A 19,886-nucleotide genomic window follows, 5' to 3' on the forward strand; every position below is an offset into this window, starting at 1 on the left:
CACTCCACCCGTAGGCGAACGACTTTTGCTCTTTCAGCAAGTCTGGCTGCCTATTACAGAAGACAGGTGGGTCAGGGAACTAGTGTCTTCCGGATACAAGATAGAGTTCACTTCCAACCCACCGAACCGATTCTTCCTCTCTGTTCCCCCAAAACTGCCAGCCAAGGCTCGTGCCTTCGCCCAAGCGGTTTCCTCTCTTCTTCAAGCAGGAGTCATAGTACCGGTTCCCGCGGCCGAGCGATTCCGAGAGTTCTACTCCAATCTATTTGTAGTCCCCAAGAAAGGAGGCAGCGTACGGCCCATATTGGACCTAAAACAACTCAACAAATATGTACGGGTTCGTCACTTCCGCATGGAGTCCCTTCGTTCCATCATTGCGTCCATGGAGAAAGGAGAATATCTCGCCTCCATAGACATACAAGACGCATACCTGCATATACAGATTGCTCCCCCCCATCAGAGATTTCTCAGGTTCGCAATCGGCCAGGACCACTACCAGTTCGTGGCTCTCCTGTTTGGACTCGCCACGACTCCCAGAACGTTTACCAAGATCATGGCAGCCACCATGGACGTTCTACACTCCAGAGGCATAGTAGTCGTTCCATACCTGGACGATCTCATCAAAGCTTCCACCTTCAAGGACTGCGAGCTCAGCGTCTCAATCACAATCGACACTCTGAGTCGCCTGGGCTGGTTAGTCAACCTACAAAAGTCATCGACTACCCCGAATCAGTCTCTGACTTTCCTGGGAATGCTATTCGACACCTCCAGGGGTCTGGTGCTCCTTCCCAAGGACAAGGCACTGGCTCTCCGTCTAGGAGTTCGCATCCTCCTCTGCAGCCCCCCCCCGATCTCTCCGGTTTGCCATGAGAGAACTCTGCAGGATGGCGGCAGCAATGGAAGCGGTCCCATTTGCCCAGTTTCACCTCGGACCTCTTCAACTAGCCATTCTCAAGTCCTGGGACAGGAATCCTTTTTCCCTCGACAGGGAGTTCCAGCTAACATCGTCAACCAGGAGGTCCCTATTCTGGTGGCTCAAGCGAACCTCGCTCGCAACGGGGTCAATGGAAGGTCCTGACCACTAACGCGAGTCTGACGGGTTGGGATGCGGTGCACTTGCATCACAGGGCACAGGGCAAGTGGTCACCAGTGGAGGCGAACATGCCCATCAACATCCTGGAAATTCGTGCCATCCTCCTAGCGTTGAGAGCCTTTCGTCACTTACTGGCAGCCTCTCATATCAGAGTACAGTCGGACAATGCCACGGCTGTGGCATATGTGAACCACCAAGGCGGGACATGCAGTACCCAGACGATGAGAGAAGTGACACACATCCTCCACTGGGCGGGAGACGCGAGGTCGGTACTCTCTGCGGTCCACATTCCGGGTGTGGACAACTGGGAAGCCGACTACCTCAGCAGACAAGTAATAGACTCGAGGGAGTGGTCTCTCCATCTCGAAATTTTTTGTCAGATCTGCCATCGCTGGGGGACCCCGGACGTGGACCTAATGGCATCCCATTTCAATGCCAAGGTCTCCAACTTCATGGCCAGAACACACGATCCGCGGTCGCTCGGAGCGGATGCCCTAGTTCAGGACTGGACCCAGTTCCAGCCTCTGTACATTTTTCCACCTCTCCCCCTGATATCCAGAGTGGTGAGGAAGATAAACAAGGAGTTCCAACCATCCTAATCGCTCCGGACTGGCCCAGATGTACATGGTACGCCGACATCGTACAACCTACAGCAGATGCCCCTGGTGTCTCCCCGACTGTCCCGATCTTCTGTCACAAGGCCCATTCTACCACCAGAATTCAGGGGCTCTCAATTTGACGGCGTGGCCCTTGAGACCTGGGTTCTAACCCAGGCAGGGCTCTCACCGGACGTCATTGGAACCATGATCATGGCACGGAAGCCAGCCTCTGCCAAGATTTATTACCGTACCTGGAGAGCCTTCTTTACCTGGTGCGAATCTTGCGGCCAGATCCCACTCCCTTATTCTTTCCCCAAAGTACTTGGTTTTCTCCAATCGGGTCTGGAGGCCAGACTGTCCCTGGGCTCGCTTAAGAGCCAGGTGTCAGCGCTCTCAGTGCTTTTTCAAAGACGCATTGCTAACAAGCCGCAAGTAAGGACTTTTCTTCAGTGGGTTTCCCGATTGGTTCCCCCCTACAGACGGCCACTAGAAACGTGGGACCTCAACCTGGTCCTGACAGCATTGCAGGGACCTCCCTTCGAACCCCTTAGGGAAGTCTCACTTCGCCTTCTATCCCAGAAGGTGTTCTTTCTGGTGGCAATCACCTCGCTACGCAGGGTGTCTGAACTGTCGGCACTCTCCTGCAGACGGCCCTTCCTGGCTTTTCACCAGGACAAGGTAGTTTTCTGTACGGTCCCATCCTTCTTTCCGAAGGTTGTGTCCAACTTCCACCTCGAGGAAATTTCACTGCCATCCCTTTGCCCGGTTCCGGTTCATAGAGTGGAGAAGGCTCTGCATACGCTTGACCTCGTCAGGGCATTGCGTATATACGTGTCTAGGACTGCGCCCTTCCAGAAGTCTGATTCCCTTTTCCTTCTTCCAGAAGGCGTCCACCAGGGTCTGCCGGCTTCCAAGGCTACCCTTGCTAGGTGGATCAAATCCACCATACAAGAGGCTTGCTGCCTTAAAAATTCTCCTCTTCCGGCCGGTATTACGGCACATTCTACACGGGCGGTAGGGGCCTCCTGGGCCATTCGGCACCAGGCTTCGTCTCAACAAGTGTGTAAGAAGGTCACTTGGACTAGCCTACACACGTTTACCAAACACTACAGAGTTTATACCCAGTCCTCAGCGGACGCGAGCCTGGGTAGACGGGTTCTGCAGGCGGCGGTGTCCCAAGTTTAAGGACCTGTCTGCACAATATTCGTCCATTGCTTCCCACCCAGGGACTGCTTTGGGACATCCCATGGTTCTGTGTCCCTCAATGAGGTGACAGTAAAGGAGATTTTTGTGTGCTCACCGTAAAATCTCTTTCTCTTAGCGTCTAATTGGGGGACACAGCTCCCACCCTGTTGCCCTTACAGGCAGTTGTTATGGTTGAGTTCTCATATTGTTCTTTGAGGTCGTACATAGTGGCCTTCTTACAGGCATGGTTATGTCTTCTGTTATATTCCTCCTAATGCTTTTGCACAAAACTGGAGAAGACTAACTGTTATGAGCTCATTTTCTGCTCCACCAGCTGGGAGTTCTCCTTCCATTCTCCCTCTGGTGGTGACAGGAGGTAGTGAGGTTGGTTTAATTGGTAATGGTCTGCCACCTTGACGAGGAGGATAATGATTGGATCTCTGGAGTATCAGACTGGATATAAGACAGCCGACACCCTATCCTGGTGCTGGTGATTCAGTCTGCTTCTCAGGTCTTGGACTTCTGCTCTGCTCCAGTCTTCTCAAGTTAAGTTTGTTTTTGCTAATGTTCACACTTGCTCTTGTTGGTCAACTCAAGTTTTTGTGTGGTCAGCCAGCCCGGCTGGGCTGTGCTGAATTTCCACTCTTATTTATCTGTATTTGCCAATTTGCCTTTTTGTCTTTTATTGGATTGGCCTCTTTTTTGCTCTGTCTCAGAATGTTTCAGAGTGCTGATATAGTGGGAGAAGTCTAGTGACGTGACTTCAGGGTTAATTTTGTTATCAGAAGTGTTGGACATTATTTTGTGTAAGGTTTTTTGGCAGATTGCAGACAGTATCTTTCCTTTCCTGTCCTTTCAAGTTAGTTTGGCCCCATCGTTTGCTCAGCCTATTTTTCTGCCTTTGTTTGTGTTTTCATCTTGCTTCACCGTCAATACATGTGGGGGGCTGTCTTTCCTTTGGGGTCTGCTCTGGGGGAGTTAGTTTTCCTCTTTTCTTACTTTAGGCTTATTTAGCTCTCCGGTTGTGACGAGGCCTCCAGGACCATCGTAGACACGCTCCACGACTGCTGCTAGTTGTGTGTTAAGATCAGGGATCTGCAATCTGCATAGTTACCAACCTCTCTTGTTTTCTGAGACTTAGCGTGTGTTGCTTTTTTTCTCCTCGGTGACCCATTCATAACAGCTAATGCCATCCAGGGGTGTATACTGCAGAGGAGGAGCCATAGTCAATCTTTTTCAGATTATGCATAGTGTCGCCTCCTAGAGGACAGCAGCATAACACCCATGGTTCTGTGTCCCCCAATTAGAGGCTAAGAGAGAGAGATTTTACGGTGAGTACACAAAAATCTCCTTTTTACTCTTAGACCTGTGACGGGGACAAGGGAGCATCCTCTACGTCTGGAGGAAAGAAGGTTTAAGCATACTCACAGACACGGATTCTTTACTGTAAGAGCAGTGAGACTATGGAACTCTCTGCCATATGATGTTGTAATGAGTGATTCCCTAATAAAATTTAAGAAGGGACTGGATGCCTTTCTTGAAAAGTATAATATTGCAGGGTATACACACTAGTTTCCTTAATATTGCGTTGATCCAGGGAGCTAGTCTGATTGCTGTATGTGGAGTCGGGAAGGAATTTTTTTCCCCAATGTGAAGCTTACTGTTTGCCACATGGGTTTTCTTTGCCTTCCTCTGGATCAACATGTTAGGGCAAGTTAGGATAGGATATGGGTTGAACTAGATGGACTCAAAGTCTTCCTTCAACCTTAATAACTATGTTACTATGTATGTTACATGTGATTACCTTGTCAAATACACCGCCCTTATGCCCACCCATGTGAACAATTGCGTAAATCCATGTAATAAAGAAAAAAAAGGGTGGCACTCACTGTTTCTAAAATCCGATCTTTATTGTAGCAAATTAAAACATCTTCAGCGGGGAAGGGGTAGAACGGGAAGAAAAAGTCGGATGATGGCCGTTTCATGTTCAGAACCAATAGACGCGCAAAGGAGTGCGAAACGGCCGTCGTCCGACTTTTTCTTCCTCCCTGATGAAGATGTTTTAATTTGCTACAATAAAGATTGGATTTTAGAAACAGTGAGTGCCACCCATGGTTTTAACGTTTTTAGCATGCAATCATACAAAGTATTTATAACAATAATGCCGCAAGTAGTCTAAGGTAAATTAGAACACCTCTTCATAGAAAAAAGGTTATCATAATACAAAATCTCATTACTACATAAGAACAGCCGAATGGCCGAATCAAAATATCACGTCCTAATATGTTAATTTCATGCTATCTCTTTGTATTCTCTCTTTAGTAATGTGTAGGGTATCCTTTTGCATCTTGGCATTGATTCAACAAGACTTCTCAGGTTCTCTGAAGTTATAACATGGTACCAGGAACTGATAACAGCTGCACTCAATGCCTGCTTGTTGCTCAGTCGCTTACTAGAAGCCAGCGCTTTAATCTTGACCACAGATTTTCGATAGGGTACAGACCAGGACTGTTTCCTTACCTTGAAAGCACAGAAATTTGTTCGCTTTCAAACCATTTTAGACATTGCCATGCAGTGTGACATGGTGCACCATCCTGTTGAAAAATAATTTCGGTCTGTTCCTTGCCACGGTCACAAATTGATAGGATGAGCTTTGGTTCAAGGAAATCACGAATATATTTTGAAGCATTTACAGTTCCCTCAAGGACCTGTATTCTCCCAATTCCATGCCAGGACATGCAGCCCTATTATAACACGCTCAGGATGTTTCATTGTAGCTGTCATACACTGTGGAAGACAGTCTTCCTTTGGCCTTCTCCGTCGCTCTCCGTCACTACCAAAAATTGATATTCTCGTTTCATTGCTCCAGATTACTTTCTTTCAGTCTTTAGTTGTCCAGCTAAGATGGTCTTTGGCCCAGGAAATTCTCTTACTTCTCTGTTTAAGATTTAGGAATGGCTTTTCCCTTGGTGTTCGTGCTTTCAGACCGGCTTCAAGTAATCGGCGACGTACTGTTCTATCCGACACTGAAACTCCTCCATCGTGCAAGAATTGGTTGAGTTCCTTGGCTGCTGCTCTTCTGTTTTGCAAAGGCCAACCTAACAATTCTTCTGTCTGGTTTTGGAGTTGTTGCCTTTTTCCTTCCTCTTCCCTCCACTCTTAGTTTTGATGCTACAGCTATCAGCAAAACGTGAACACAGCTTTTACACTCCAGAAGCAGCGACTCCACCACCCATCTTCCGAGCATTTCTCTGAAACTGTATCCCTGCTTCCTCAAAACGGTAGCCATGGCTCTCTTTTTTTTCCAGACCAATCAGACCTGTTTATGGCTGGCATGATTAAAATCTAAAAAAAAAACAAACAATCATTCAGGAGTTTGTGAGCGTTATTCAGTTAAAAAATAAAAATAAATTATATTTAAATACAAGAAATAAAAATTCTCAACAGTTTGTAAAGAAATTAAAGCCTGTAGGACTTCTACTGAAAGGATCAAGTGACGGCTGTAGCTTTAAAACATTATTTTTAATTTAATATGGACATAAAGGAAGGTTAACATATAACTAAAACTTTATAAATTTTACTCACAGAGAACGAGGTCCAGTATTTTTGGTCAAAATGATAAAAACTACTGACAAAATATCCAAAACAAGTCTCCCGATATCTACAGATTGCGTGCCTGGGCTATAAAAATAATGACGTAATGGAGCAAGTAGGATCACGACGAGTTCCAGAAGCCTCGAAAATTATTAAAAACGTCAGGTGTATCCACAATTTTGGCCACTAGTATGTACAGTATGTATTGTTTGTGTGTATAGCTTAAATCTATTTTTTAGCTGTTAAATTATTTTTTTTAAAGCCTAACAGCGTACCCCCACTTTCACAAGAGCTCCTTGTAATGCAGGACTTTGCAGTGTTTTTATGCTTCACGCTATTACGGTAGGTTTCCACGCAGTGTATTGCTGGCGCTTCGGACGCTGCGGAATCCCCACTCCACCCAAAGCGCCTCCCCCCTTTCTCCGCGCGGTGATACCGCATGTATTCATTGAACACATGCGGTATCACCGCATCATATACAGTATATAGAGTGGGTTATTTATCTTGCAGAGACTGAGTGTCTCCGCAAGATAAATAGATATGCTGCGGCCTAAAAAGACACGCCGCATGTCCGTAATTTCAGGTGTGTCACCCGCGTCCCTGCACGCATAGCGGAGACGGGATTTCATAAAATCGCCTCCACTGTGCTGTACCATGTGGCCGCTGCAGATTAGATGCTGCGGCGGTACTATTGATTTATGAAGAAAAAAAAAGGAACAAAAATGATGGTTAGTCTTTAAGGGTCAGATGCTGACAAAGATCTTCATTTTCCCCATTCTTTTGCAGATATGTCGGGTTTGTCGTTTCAAGTGGCTTCACTAGATGAAAGTGGCCATCTTATTTTGTGGGTATGTTTGAAAGGCATATATAATATAAATATATATAACGGAACCGAAATATATTTTACTTTTTATACAACATATCCCATGATTAAATAATGAATTATTACACTGCAAAATATAACTATTTCGCTGACTCTTCTTTATTGTGGGACACAGGAAACCATTGGTGTATGCTGCTGCCACCAGGAGGCTGACATTAAGAATTACAACTTAACGGAAAAAAACAAAAAACGCAAAAGTTTAAAAAAAGATGCTGTTAATTTACCTGTTATGGCGCCCTCTGGTGTTCTTTTCATTACTCATTAGAATGTTCGTCGTATGTGTCCAGTGTCGGTGGTCACACATGCTCACTACTTTTCTATTACCCAGAGGTAACAGCCAGTTATGGACTTTTTACTGCTGCAGTATAAATACATAAGGTAATAGGCTTCTGAAACCGTGTGTCCAACATGAATCTGGGAAATGTAGAGGGGAATGGACCCACTTTGCAAACCCTTTGATGATATTTTCACAAATTCAAGTACCGGTATGTAATTAATAAATGTAATTGCAGGTAGTGGTAGAGCTAAGGAAAGCTGACCTTGCTGGCTCCCAAAGTGACCTGGGTAAGTTTTCATTATTAATCCAGTTACGTTTCTTTTTTTACAATGTTTGTGATCCAATAACATGTACCTCGATGTCTAGGATTAATCCCAGGGGGAAAAGTCAAGCTGATTCACAGCTCATCGAAACACCTTAGTGACAAGTAAGTACACCATACTTACTCCTTTCTAATATTAGGGATATCAATACTTCCTTACCGGCTTCTGGAGACCTAGTTTTCTTTTTCTAATGGTATTCTCAAGGGTCCACATGAGAAACTGGGACTGCTGTGGAGGGCCGAACCAATTGGCTGAACTGAATTGTGCCTCAATATTAACTCCCGCAGATGGCGTTCCCTCCCATGCCCCTGATGTATTATCCCAGCAAGCATAATTTGCAGAAGTAATTCTCCTTCAAATGCCATTCCCACAGCAAGCCCACTACCCTGACCCCCATCCTATGATTACATATCATAATCCTCCTTGCAGATTAGCAGCAGTTCACCACTCAGGATTCAAGCTCCATTTTTGTCATTGACCTGCATCTAATGGTTGGGTCTGCGTAGGTTGGGTTTGTGCACTGATCGGGTATTTTCGGGTCGGGTCTGCTCAGGTCATGTCTACGCAGTTCGAGTCTGTGCTGGTCGGGCTGCTCAGGTTGTGTCTACGAAGTTTGGGTCTGTGCCTGTCGAATCTGCTCGGGTTGTGTCTACGCAGTTCGAGTCTGTGCTGGTGGGGCTACTCGGGTCGTGTCTGCCCTGGCCGGCCGGGTCTGCTCGGTTCGTGTCTACACAGTTCATGTCTGCTCAGGTCGGGTCCGCGCACGGCTCGGGTCGGGTCTGCGCATGTTGGGTCTTTTCGGGTCGGGTCTGCTTGGATCGTGTCTACGCAGTTCGAGTCTGTGCTGGTCGGGCTGCTCAGGTCGTGTCTACGAAGTTCGGGTCTGCGCTGGTCAGATCTGCTCGGGTTGTGTCTACGCAGTTCGAGTCTGTGCTGGTCGGGCTACTAGGGTCGTGTCTGCCCTGGCCGGCTGGGTCTGCTTGGGTCGTGTCTACGCAGTTCATGTCTGCTCAGGTCGGGTCTGCTTGGATCGTGTCTACGCAGTTCGAGTCTGCGCTGGTCGGGTCTGCTCGGGTCGTGTCTACGCAGTTCGGGGTTCCGCTGGTTGGGTCTGTTCGGGTTGTGTCTACACAGTTCAGGTCTGCACTAGTCGGGTCTGCTCAGGTCATGTCTACGTAGTTCGGGTCTGCTCGATCATGTCTACGCAGTTCGGGTCTGCGCTGGTCAGGCCCAAAGACATGCATTTGGGTCTGGTCTACGCGGGTCGAGTTGCACACTGCGTCCAAGTAGGCTATGTTGCTGCCAGCACCGCACTGCTGCTTAGTTGTATTTAATATCTGGCTGACCATGTCTTTGGGCCTGACACGGACTGATAGAGGACCAAATGTGGCCTGCAGATCCTTGTCCATTGTCTATTTTACAGTATTTTTTTGGATTTGGAGAGGGTGGATTTATAAATTTGGCACATTATACTCCTGCGCCCTTGATTGAAATGCTGCTCTAAGTAAATGTTCTCTGGGGCTTCTTTCCGCCATCCCTGATTTTGCATGTAACAAAGCCATATTGAACTGTGCGTACTTGACTTATGTAGATAGTATGGTCTTGTCGAAATGCTGGTTCCTCATTGGCCATTGTGAAATTCACTAAATCCTCTGCCATTTTTTTGTATTAATAATTTTGCAAAAATACAATAAAGGCATGTGTGTCAGTCTTCCAGTGTTCATGCTTATAACTTTTGTTTTCTAGGCTTTTTCACAAAGATGTTCTAATGCTGGGAAGCCCCCAGGCTCTGAATATTAAGTTTCTTCCTAAAGACTTCAATCATTTTGTTATTGGAACTGACATTGTAAGTTTGATAGCAGCACAAACAGTTTGGTAGAATATGATGTCTCCAATTAAACATTAATAATTGTTCATCACCAGCGTTGTGGCACATTGATTAGATTTTTGTCTTTACGTTGGTGGCGTTCATAGCATTATATCATTTAGAGCTTATCTTGGAGAAGAAAGACGTGTGACAGAGGTTATACTTAAATAACTTTGCCATACTATAGTGATTTTTTTATTTAACTACTCTACTGCTTGTATCGAGTTGGAAATAAGCTGACTTTATGGCACTTTATGGCTTTCCCAATAAGGGTTGCTCTCACTCTGTAAAATTGAACATAATCATATTTTGCATTAATATGACTGGGCACCTTGCTAACTACTCACATAGATGAAGCAACAGGCTGCCAGAGATGGACAGACTGTTCATAGAGGTGAACAAGCGCTGGAAATACAGATCAGGCAGGGGTAGCAGTGTTTTCTCTCCCGTCCTTGCAATCATAGGTTTGTCCTGTGCTGGGAGGGTGTTAGTAGACCCAGATCTTCTCAGCAGTGCAGGTAGGAGGCAGAAAGTCCCCTGTAAACTGGGCCAATATTCAAGCCACAGTCACAGAGGAAATCGGCAATAAAATAAATTAAAATGACATAAAAATTAGGCTCCCGTATATTATAGAAAAATATGCCAATATATTAAATCACCAAACAAGAAATGAGTATGGCCCAGTCATAAACTATTTCATAACGTTTCCCTTATAGAGAGCAGCGTACGATCCTTTTGGGTTTCTTTTTGAAAAGCGTTTTTCAGTTTTATATTTTGTTATAAAGACTGTTGCTTTTATTAGAGAAATTTAGTCATTCTACAGGATTTTACCGAATTCACTTGTAAACTACAAGCCTGTATTTCTCTCTTTCCAGTCACCTAAAATGTATTTGTTCATAGGGTTTAGTAACGCACGGAACACAATACGGGTTGATTGAGCCCCCGATGCAATACAGATCTATGCACAGCAAGCTCAGGCCGTCGCAGGTCACAGCCATTGATTTCTCACCATTTGGAGCTGCCGCCTTTTTGGTACGTGGTCATTTTACTTTACGTTTAAAGCTTTTCATAACTGTATTTAAGTAGCCAAATATACACACTTGGCTCTTTTAAAAAGGGCTGGTCTCACAAAGACAATTCCTGTCTATATGCCCTCATTGCGGATATGGATGTCATTGAGGGCTGCTTTTGGGTACACAGGACCCTTGTTTTCTTAATTGGTGATGGTCCTATTGGAGGATGTCAGAACCTTATCTTAATTAAGCCTACAAAAGATTGCAGGTGTATAAAAATATTGAATATATGAAGATTAAACTGCATTACTCCAATTTCGGCTATTCTTATAAAGAAAAAACAAAAGGTACTTGGCGCACAAATTGGCCAATTTATGTGTGTCCGACAGTCACGACAAGGTGTATTAAAATAAAAAGTAGAAATCCTGCAATCTTCACAGTGGTCTGTAGAGAATTTTTAGACTCCTTCGTGTTACAACTCATGTCCCACATATAGTGAACGGACGCGGACCATGTCTTTTGTATTGAAGCATCCAACGAGTGTGTGGAAAAGTCATTGTGAAGGGAGTGGGGTTAGGTGTGATATCGCCTTTTGTGACTGGTGGATCTGGTGTCATCAGTTGGGTATACAGAGCTACTTGTCATTGTAATCCTTCCTCTGATGATAAGGAGAGTGCTGAAAACTCTTCCTGAAAGGACAGGAAGTATGAGACTTAAAAAGGCCGAGTGGCCAGGGCGAAAATTGTAAAATTACTATGTTTTATTTGTTAATAAAGATTGTGATATGCGGAAAAAATTATTAAGGGTATGTGCCCCCCCACATTAAGTATTTTTGCAGCAGAAATTTCTACATTTCTGCATGTCTTGGCTGGAAAGACACTGCATAAAATAGGCGCACGTTTTTTACATGTGTTTTTGTTGCATATTTTCCCTATTTATTATTTTGGGTGAAATCTACAGCAAAAAAAACTGAAAAAACACTCTTCCTGTTGCTCCCGCCATGCTCCTCACTCTTCCTGTTGCTCCCGCCACGCTCCTCTCTCTTTCTGCTGCTCCCGCCACGCTCCTCTTCCAGCTGCTCCCGCCTCACTCCTTTCTCTTCCTGTTGCTCCCGCCAGGTTCCTCTCTCTTCCTGCTGCTCCCGCCACGTTCCTCTCTCTGCCTGCTGCTCCCGCCACGTTCCTCTCTCTTCCTGCTGCTCCCGCCACGTTCCTCTCTCTTCCTGCTGCTCCCGCCACGTTCCTCTCTCTTCCTGCTGCTCCCGCCACGTTCCTCTCTCTTCCTGCTGCTCCCGCCACGTTCCTCTCTCTTCCTGCTGCTCCCGCAACTTTCCTTTCTCTTCCTGCTGCTCCCGCCACGTTCCTCTCTCTTCCTGCTGCTCCCACCACGTTCCTCTCTCTTCCTGCTGCTCCCACCACGTTCCTCTCTTCCTGCTGCTCCCGCCTCGCTCCTTTCTCTTCCTGTTGCTCCCGCCACGTTCCTCTCTCTTCCTGCTGCTCCCGCCACGTTCCTCTCTCTTCCTGCTGCTCCTGCCTCGCTCCTTTCTCTTCCTCTTGCTCCCACCACGTTCCTCTCTCTTCCTGCAGCTCCCGCCACGTTCCTCTCTCTTCCTGCTGCTCCCGCCACGTTCCTCTCTCTTCCTGCTGCTCCCGCCACGTTCCTCTCTCTTCCTGCTGCTCCCGCCACGTTCCTCTCTTCCTGCTGCTCCCGCCACGTTCCTCTCTCTTCCTGCTGCTCCCGCAACGTTCCTTTCTCTTCCTACTGCTCCCGCCACGTTCCTCTCTCTTCCTGCTGCTCCCACCACGTTCCTCTCTCTTCCTGCTGCTCCCACCACGTTCCTCTCTTCCTGCTGCTCCCGCCTCGCTCCTTTCTCTTCCTGTTGCTCCCGCCACGTTCCTCTCTCTTCCTGCTGCTCCCGCCACGTTCCTCTCTCTTCCTGCTGCTCCTGCCTCGCTCCTTTCTCTTCCTCTTGCTCCCACCACGTTCCTCTCTCTTCCTGCAGCTCCCGCCACGTTCCTCTCTCTTCCTGCTGCTCCCGCCACGTTCCTCTCTCTTCCTGCTGCTCCCGCCACGTTCCTCTCTTCCTGCTGCTCCCGCCACGTTCCTCTCTTCCTGCTGCTCCCACCACGTTCCTCTCTCTTCCTGCTGCTCCCACCACGTTCCTCTCTCTTCCAGCTGCTCCCGCCTCGCTCCTTTCTCTTCCTGTTGCTCCCGCCACGTTCCTCTCTCTTCCTGCTGCTCCCGCCACGTTCCTCTCTTCCTGCTGCTCCCACCACTTTCCTCTCTCTTCCTGCTGCTCCCACCACGTTCCTCTCTCTTCCTGCTGCTCCCACCACGCTCCTCTCTCTTCCAGCTGCTCCCGCCTCGCTCCTTTCTCTTCCTGTTGCTCCCACCACGTTCCTCTCTCTTCCTGCTGCTCCCGCCACGTTCCTCTCTCTTCCTGCTGCTCCCATCTCATTCCTCTCTCTTCCTGCTGCTCCCCCAACGCTCCTCTTTCTGCTGTTCTTACCACACTCCTCTCTTTCTGCTGTTCTTACCACGCTCCTCTCTCTGCTGCTCTTACCACGTTCCTCTCTCTTCCTGCTGCTTCCGCCACGTTCCTCTCTCTTCCTGCTGCTCCCGCCACGCTTCTCTCTCTTTCTGCTGTTCTTACCACGCTCCTCTCTTTCTGCTGTTCTTACCACGCTCCTCTCTTTCTGCTGTTCTTACCATGCTGCTCTCTCTTTTTGCTGCTCTTACCACGTTCCTCTCTCTTCCTGCTGCACCCACCACGTTCCTCTCTCTCCCAGCTGCTCCCGCCTCGCTCCTTTCTCTTCCTGTTGCTCCCACCACGTTCCTCTCTTCCTGCTGCTCCCACTTCATTCCTCTCTCTTCCGGCTGCTCCCGCAACGTTCCTCTCTCTGCTGCTCTTACCACGTTCCTCTATCTTCCTGCTGCTTCCGCCACGCTCCTCTCTCTTCCTGCTGCTTCCGCCACGCTCCTCTCTCTTCCTGCTGCTCCCGCCACGCTCCTCTCTTCCTGCTCCTCCTGCCACGCTCCTCTCTCTTTCTGCTGCTCCCGCCACGCTCCTCTCTCTTTCAGCTGCTCCCGCCACGCTCCTCTCTTCCTGCTCCTCCCGCCACGCTCCTCTCTCTTCCTGCTGCTTCCGCCACGTTCCTCTCTCTTCCTGCTGCTCCGTCCACGTTCCTCTTCCTGCTGCTCCCACCACGTTCCTCTCTCTTCCAGCTGCTCCCGCCTCGCTCCTTTCTCTTCCTGTTGCTCCCGCCACGTTCCTCTCTCTTCCTGCTGCTCCCGCCACGTTCCTCTCTCTTCCTGCTGCTCCTGCCACGTTCCTCTCTCTTCCTGCTGCTCCCGCCATGTTCCTCTCTCTTCCTGCTGCTCCCACCACGTTCCTCTCTCTTCCTGCTGCTCCCGCCACGTTCCTCTCCCTGCTGCTCCCGCCACGTTCCTCTCTCTTCCTGCTGCTCCTGCCACGTTCCTCTCTCTTCCTGCTGCTCCCGCCACGTTCCTCTCTCTTCCTGCTGCTCTCACCACGTTCCTCTCTCTTCCAGCTGCTCCCGCCTCGCTCCTTCCTCTTCCTGTTGCTCCCACCACGTTCCTCTCACTTCCTGCTGCTCCCGCCACGTTCCTCTCTCTTTCTGCTGTTCTTACCACACTCCTCTCTCTTTCTGCTATTCTTACCACGCTCCTCTCTCTTTCTGCTGCTCTTACCACGTTCCTCTCTCTTCCTGCTGCTCCCGCCACGTTCCTCTCTCTTCCTGCTGCTCCTGCCACGTTCCTCTCTCTTCCTGCTGCTCCCACCACGTTCCTCTCTCTTCCCGCTGCTCCCACCACGTTCCTCTCTCTTCCTGCTGCTCCCACCACATTCCTCTCTTCCTGCTGCTCCCACCACGTTCTCTCTTCCTGCTGCTCCCGCCACGTTCCTCTCTTCCTGCTGCTCCTGCCACGTTCCTCTCTCTTCCTGCTGCTCCTGCCACGTTCCTCTCTCTTCCTGCTGCTCCCGCCTCGCTCCTTCCTCTTCCTGTTGCTCCCACCACGTTCCTCTCTCTTCCTGCTGCTCCCGCCACGTTCCTCTCTCTTCCTGCTGCTCCCACCACGTTCCTCTCTCTTCCCGCTGCTCCCACCACGTTCCTCTCTCTTCCTGCTGCTCCCACCACGTTCCTCTCTTCCTGCTGCTCCCACCACGTTCTCTCTTCCTGCTGCTCCCGCCACGTTCCTCTCTCTTCCTGCTGCTCCTGCCACGTTCCTCTCTCTTCCTGCTGCTCTCACCACGTTCCTCTCTCTTCCAGCTGCTCCCGCCTCGCTCCTTCCTCTTCCTGTTGCTCCCACCACGTTCCTCTCTCTTCCTGCTGCTCCCGCCACGTTCCTCTCTCTTCCTGTTGCTCCCATCTCATTCCTCTCCCTGCTGCTCCCGCCACGCTCCTCTCTCTTTCTGCTGTTCTTACCACACTCCTCTCTCTTTCTGCTGTTCTTACCACGCTCCTCTCTCTTTCTGCTGCTCTTACCACGTTCCTCTCTCTTCCTGCTGCTCCCGCCACGTTCCTCTCTCTTCCAGCTGCTCCCACCACGTTCCTCTCTCTTCCAGTTGCTCCCGTCTCGCTCCTTTCTCTTCCTGTTGCTCCCACCACGTTCCTCTTTTCCTGCTGCTACCACTTATTCCTCTCTCTTCCTGCTGCTCCCGCAACGCTCCTCTCTCTTTCTGCTGTTCTTACCACGCTCCTCTCTCTTTCTGCTGCTCTTACCACGTTCCTCTCTCTTCCTGCTGCTCCCGCCACGCTCCTCTCTTCCTGCTCCTCCCGCCACGCTCCTCTCTTCCTGCTGCTTCTGCCACGCTCCTCTCTCTTCCTGCTGCTCCCGCCACGCTCCTCTTCCTGCTCCTCCCGCCACTCTCCTCTCTCTTTCTGCTGCTCCTGCCACACTCCTCTCTTCCTGCTCCTCCCGCCACGCTCCTCTCTCTTCCTGCTGCTTCCGCCACGCTCCTCACTCTTCCTGCTGCTCCAATATTCTCTTACGACACTTCTAGAATTATGCCAATGTGATCGTGCAAGATTTCATCTGTCTTGTGTGACCACGCTGATGGCACCTCCAGTAAAAGCTTTCGGCTTATACAACAAATGTATCCTTAGATCCCCATTTACTCAACAAAGGTAAAAAATATGAGTCTTTTTGGCCCCATTTGGTACGAGTCAGCATACCTTTTTACAACTTTGCAGGAAATTGGCATTTTTTTGTGGGTTTTTTTTAAACTTTCGGTGGAGATATACTGAATGTCTGGAACTTTTTCATCGTCCTCACATTACACTCTTTACACCATACATAATACCAATTGTGACAGTCATTAAATCTGTCGTTATCCTGTTAAGTCTGTTTAATCTTCTCCCTGCAATGAGAAAATGAGAATTATATGGCAAGTCTGCCTCCACATGCATTATCTTCAGTATTCCTAGTCTAAGGCTCTTATGAGACTAATAAGCCTAGCCCCGAGTTATGTCAGAACAGCGGCTGACATATCTCTCTAATAGGGACTTTAGGAAAGCAAGCGATAACCTAAAACAACATCAAACTCCTCCAACTTCTGCTCAGTCTCCACCTGTCCCTAAGGGAAAGTCTTTGATCTTCAAACTCTTATAAATGTGCCGAGTATAAAAAATAAAAAATCTGTGGAAAATCTAAAAAATACTGATAGCGGGTTTTTTTTTGCTGGAAAGTTCTCATCACCGCATAATGCTTCACCTTGGGCTCAGCTTTGTCTACAACTTTTATGGCTGCTTTGGCGCCTCCATATGAAACCTCTTCTGGCAATTTATTCCTAATGCAGCCCTATTTCTGTCAAAATAAAGCAAGCCCTATTATAAGTCATTGGGATCTGTGGGGAACAGTTTGGATCTGTTTCAAGGCTGATGTGGTACAGTGTCCATCGCTTATTGTTAAGCAATGATACATATGTGAACAGTGCCTAAAGCCATACATAAGGTTTGTGATGTGAAATGCATTAGTTTCTGTTGAATAAAGCCATTTCTTTGCACTTTGCGTCATTAGGCCGGTTGCTCGGATGGCTGCATTAGATTGCACACAATGAGCACAGCGTTCCCGGCTGTGCAGTGGGACGACAGCACTAATGGTCATTCTGTTACTGCCCTGCAATGGTCCCTCACCCGACCAACTGTGTTCTTTGTCCTGGATGCAGCGTCTTCCATGTACATATGGGATTTGTCACAGAACTATTTACATCCAATGGCCAGAGAATCCATTATGCCTGACCGGTGAGTAAGCATTGCCGCGTGGTAAAGTGTCTCTCCAATCAACGTCTTAGACATGTAATGAATAATCCAGACTGCAGTTAGTTTTCTCTTTACCGGACTAATGGATGGGATGTCGGGCAAAGAATTCAGAGTTCGTCACAAAGTCTCCCTGTATTGAAGTTGGTGGCACAGTGCATTTACGTAGTACTTATGTATAGACATGCCCTGTGGATTTTGTAGTCATGTGCTGATTAGCTTCTCATCTGCTTCTCTCAATGGAGCACAGAGGCAATATTGAGACAAGCTGGATCAGAAGCTAGTCGGCACGTGACTGCTAGTTCTTGCAGTTACTTGATGATGGATCGAACCAGCAAGCAAAGCTAGGATTTGGAAAGTTTCAGTATTTACCGAAAAATTGCATTGGGCTGGACAACCATCATCAGCCCATACAGATATCAGCACATATTTACTGTGTCCCCAGCCATGGTCCTAAACGTCATGTTGGCCACAGCATAAGGCTATGTTCACACGCTGCAGATCCACTGCGGATTTGGGCCTCTGCGGATCCGCAGCTGTTCTGCAGACAGTGACAATCCGCAGTGCACATGCTACGGTTTTTCAACTGTGGAAAAGCTGCGGTTTTGAATCCGGAGAAAGAATTGACATGCGGATTCCGCTGTGGTTTGCCACCTATTCCATTGTCCAGGTGTCAAGCCGCAGGGGAAAACCGCTGGCCAATCCGCAGATAAAACCGCAAGTCATTTTACCTGCGGATCTGCAGATACAAATCCGCGAGTGAATCCGCAGCTTGTGCACATAGCCTAAGCCTACATTTCACACCATCTAAAGCTGTGGTACCAGAAGGGTCAGTTGTCACAGCCATTTATAACCCCTGCGATATGGTGGAAGTCTATAAGCATTTTTAGAAGCTTGATGACACCCACCAGTCTCCACAACTATCTTTCATTTTATTGAGTCCACACACATACGGCTTTGGTTTGCCTTAGGCTGCGTTCAAACATCGCGGTTTTTTCGCAGTGGTTTTTAACGCTCGTTTTTCCCGTGGAATGGAATTCGGGAATTCCTGCGGAAATTACCGTGGGAATTCCACAACGTGTGCACATAGCCTTAGTGATCGGTACTAACTTTAGTTCATTCTCTGACCTGTTAAGATTTTCAGTGCTCACACCTCTATGGACAATGGTCAGCATTGCGTGGGATGCTCTCATGGCTACTGCGCAATGTATGAAGCTGTGCCAATGTTGGTGCTGCACGGCTCCCTTCACCATCAGTAAGAATGCTAGAAATTCATATTGATGACATCAAAGTCTTGGTAAAGCACTAAATAGGAACCTGTCAACTGCTTCTCGCTGCCCAAACTATGCGCAACCTGGATCAGAGCCTGGCTCCACGATTGCAGCCAGGTATATTTTTATCGGAAACATTTGGCATTTCAGAAAAAATATTGTTCGAAGATCTGGCTAGGGGACCATAGAGAATGATGTGACTAATTCAGTGCCGCCCATGTCTGGATTCCCCCCGCACCGCTCTATCAGATTGTCACGTCTCTCCCTTGTGTGTACGTACAGAGAGATCTGCCAAGCACCCGGAGTGGCGCCGGGAATAACTTATGTGCTATCACATTATAATGGTGACATTATTTTCTGCTTCATATTCACAGTGTGCTGAGTATGTCAGTATTTGGAGAACCTGAAAAGAACAATCTAATGGGTCTGGCCTTGGGCAAGTCTTCGGGAAAAGTGGAGATCCATTATATTAAGAAGAAAATAGCTAAAAGTCAGCCACAAGAGTTAGAAACGTTGCATCTAATTTTACAGGAGATTTATAATCTGCCGTAGTAATGTCCGTGACATACTAATATTGTAAAGTTTTGTATGTACAGAATTTATATTCTTCATCCACTGCATTATTTATTCTCTGTTTTTCAAATATATATTTTTTATCGCTCTGTTTTGCTGTCGGCACAGTATTTGTATATCCGTATACAGACTTTTACAGATGATGTATCTTGTAGAAAGAATATGGCTATATATGTCTAAAGTAAAAATCTAATCGATAATTTTTAGACTATTGGATGAAGAATCGATGTCCACACTTGCCTCCAGGACATCCTTGATAGTCAAACTCTTGGTTATTAAAAAAATTAATCTTTATATCTATGATTGGAAATTAGTTTCATCATTTAGTCGTGCAAAACGTGTTTCAGAATTTCGTAAGGTTTTACTGAAAAATACTGTTTGTACGATGAGCTATTAACATGAACAACATTTCAGCCTATGGGAATATTGTCACCGTCCTATCTGGCAATTGTGTTTGTAGTAATGGAAATATGTATTGCCCTTTTACATGAATTTTTCTTGAATTTACGCTTTTATTTTTAGCATCTATTTATTTGGTGCATCCATTTCCCAGGATCTACACCAGCAGAAAAAGGAGCAGCACTGGCTGGAGTGCTAAAGCGCCTTTACAAAGGCACCAATGCCAATGTCAGGCGCTGCCACTATGGATGTCGCTGTGCCAGGCTCTGCTTTGCATCAGAGAGTGCCTCCTCTGATGATTGGTGGGGAGGACTGATCACATCGGTGGTCTACCATAGGCCGTCATTGTAACATTTTGGAAAATTATAGCATCTTCATTATGTCTGAATGTTTTATCATTGAGCATTTATCAAGCCCTATGGTTGTCACTGGCACCTCTATTGATCCCAAGATCCCTGTGATTGGAGTGGTAGTGCGTATACTTGACCACTGCTTTTTCAGTTCTGTGGGTCTCCGACCATAGAAATAAGC

The 19,886-nt window shown here is 47.6% G+C and overlaps 1 protein-coding gene across 2 annotated transcripts in view; it reads left to right on the forward strand.

The window, feature by feature from the left end:
• DYNC2I1 (dynein 2 intermediate chain 1) overlaps nt 1-19,250 on the forward strand; it is a 135,933-nt gene extending 116,683 nt beyond the window's left edge. For both annotated transcript variants that reach the window (XM_073581612.1, XM_073581613.1), the window contains 7 exons: nt 7,258-7,319; nt 7,867-7,918; nt 7,998-8,058; nt 9,701-9,800; nt 10,722-10,853; nt 16,874-17,097; nt 18,758-19,250. In XM_073581612.1, the coding sequence (XP_073437713.1) occupies nt 7,258-7,319; nt 7,867-7,918; nt 7,998-8,058; nt 9,701-9,800; nt 10,722-10,853; nt 16,874-17,097; nt 18,758-18,935 (809 nt within the window). In that variant the 3' untranslated portion in view covers nt 18,936-19,250. The remainder of the gene's footprint in view (nt 1-7,257; nt 7,320-7,866; nt 7,919-7,997; nt 8,059-9,700; nt 9,801-10,721; nt 10,854-16,873; nt 17,098-18,757) is intronic.
• Nucleotides 19,251-19,886: the final 636 nt, after the last annotated feature.

The sequence above is a fragment of the Dendrobates tinctorius genome, unplaced genomic scaffold, assembly GCF_039654945.1.
Source record: "Dendrobates tinctorius isolate UK_male_01 unplaced genomic scaffold, ASM3965494v1 ptg000070l, whole genome shotgun sequence".
Classification (NCBI taxonomy): Eukaryota; Metazoa; Chordata; class Amphibia; order Anura; family Dendrobatidae; genus Dendrobates; species Dendrobates tinctorius.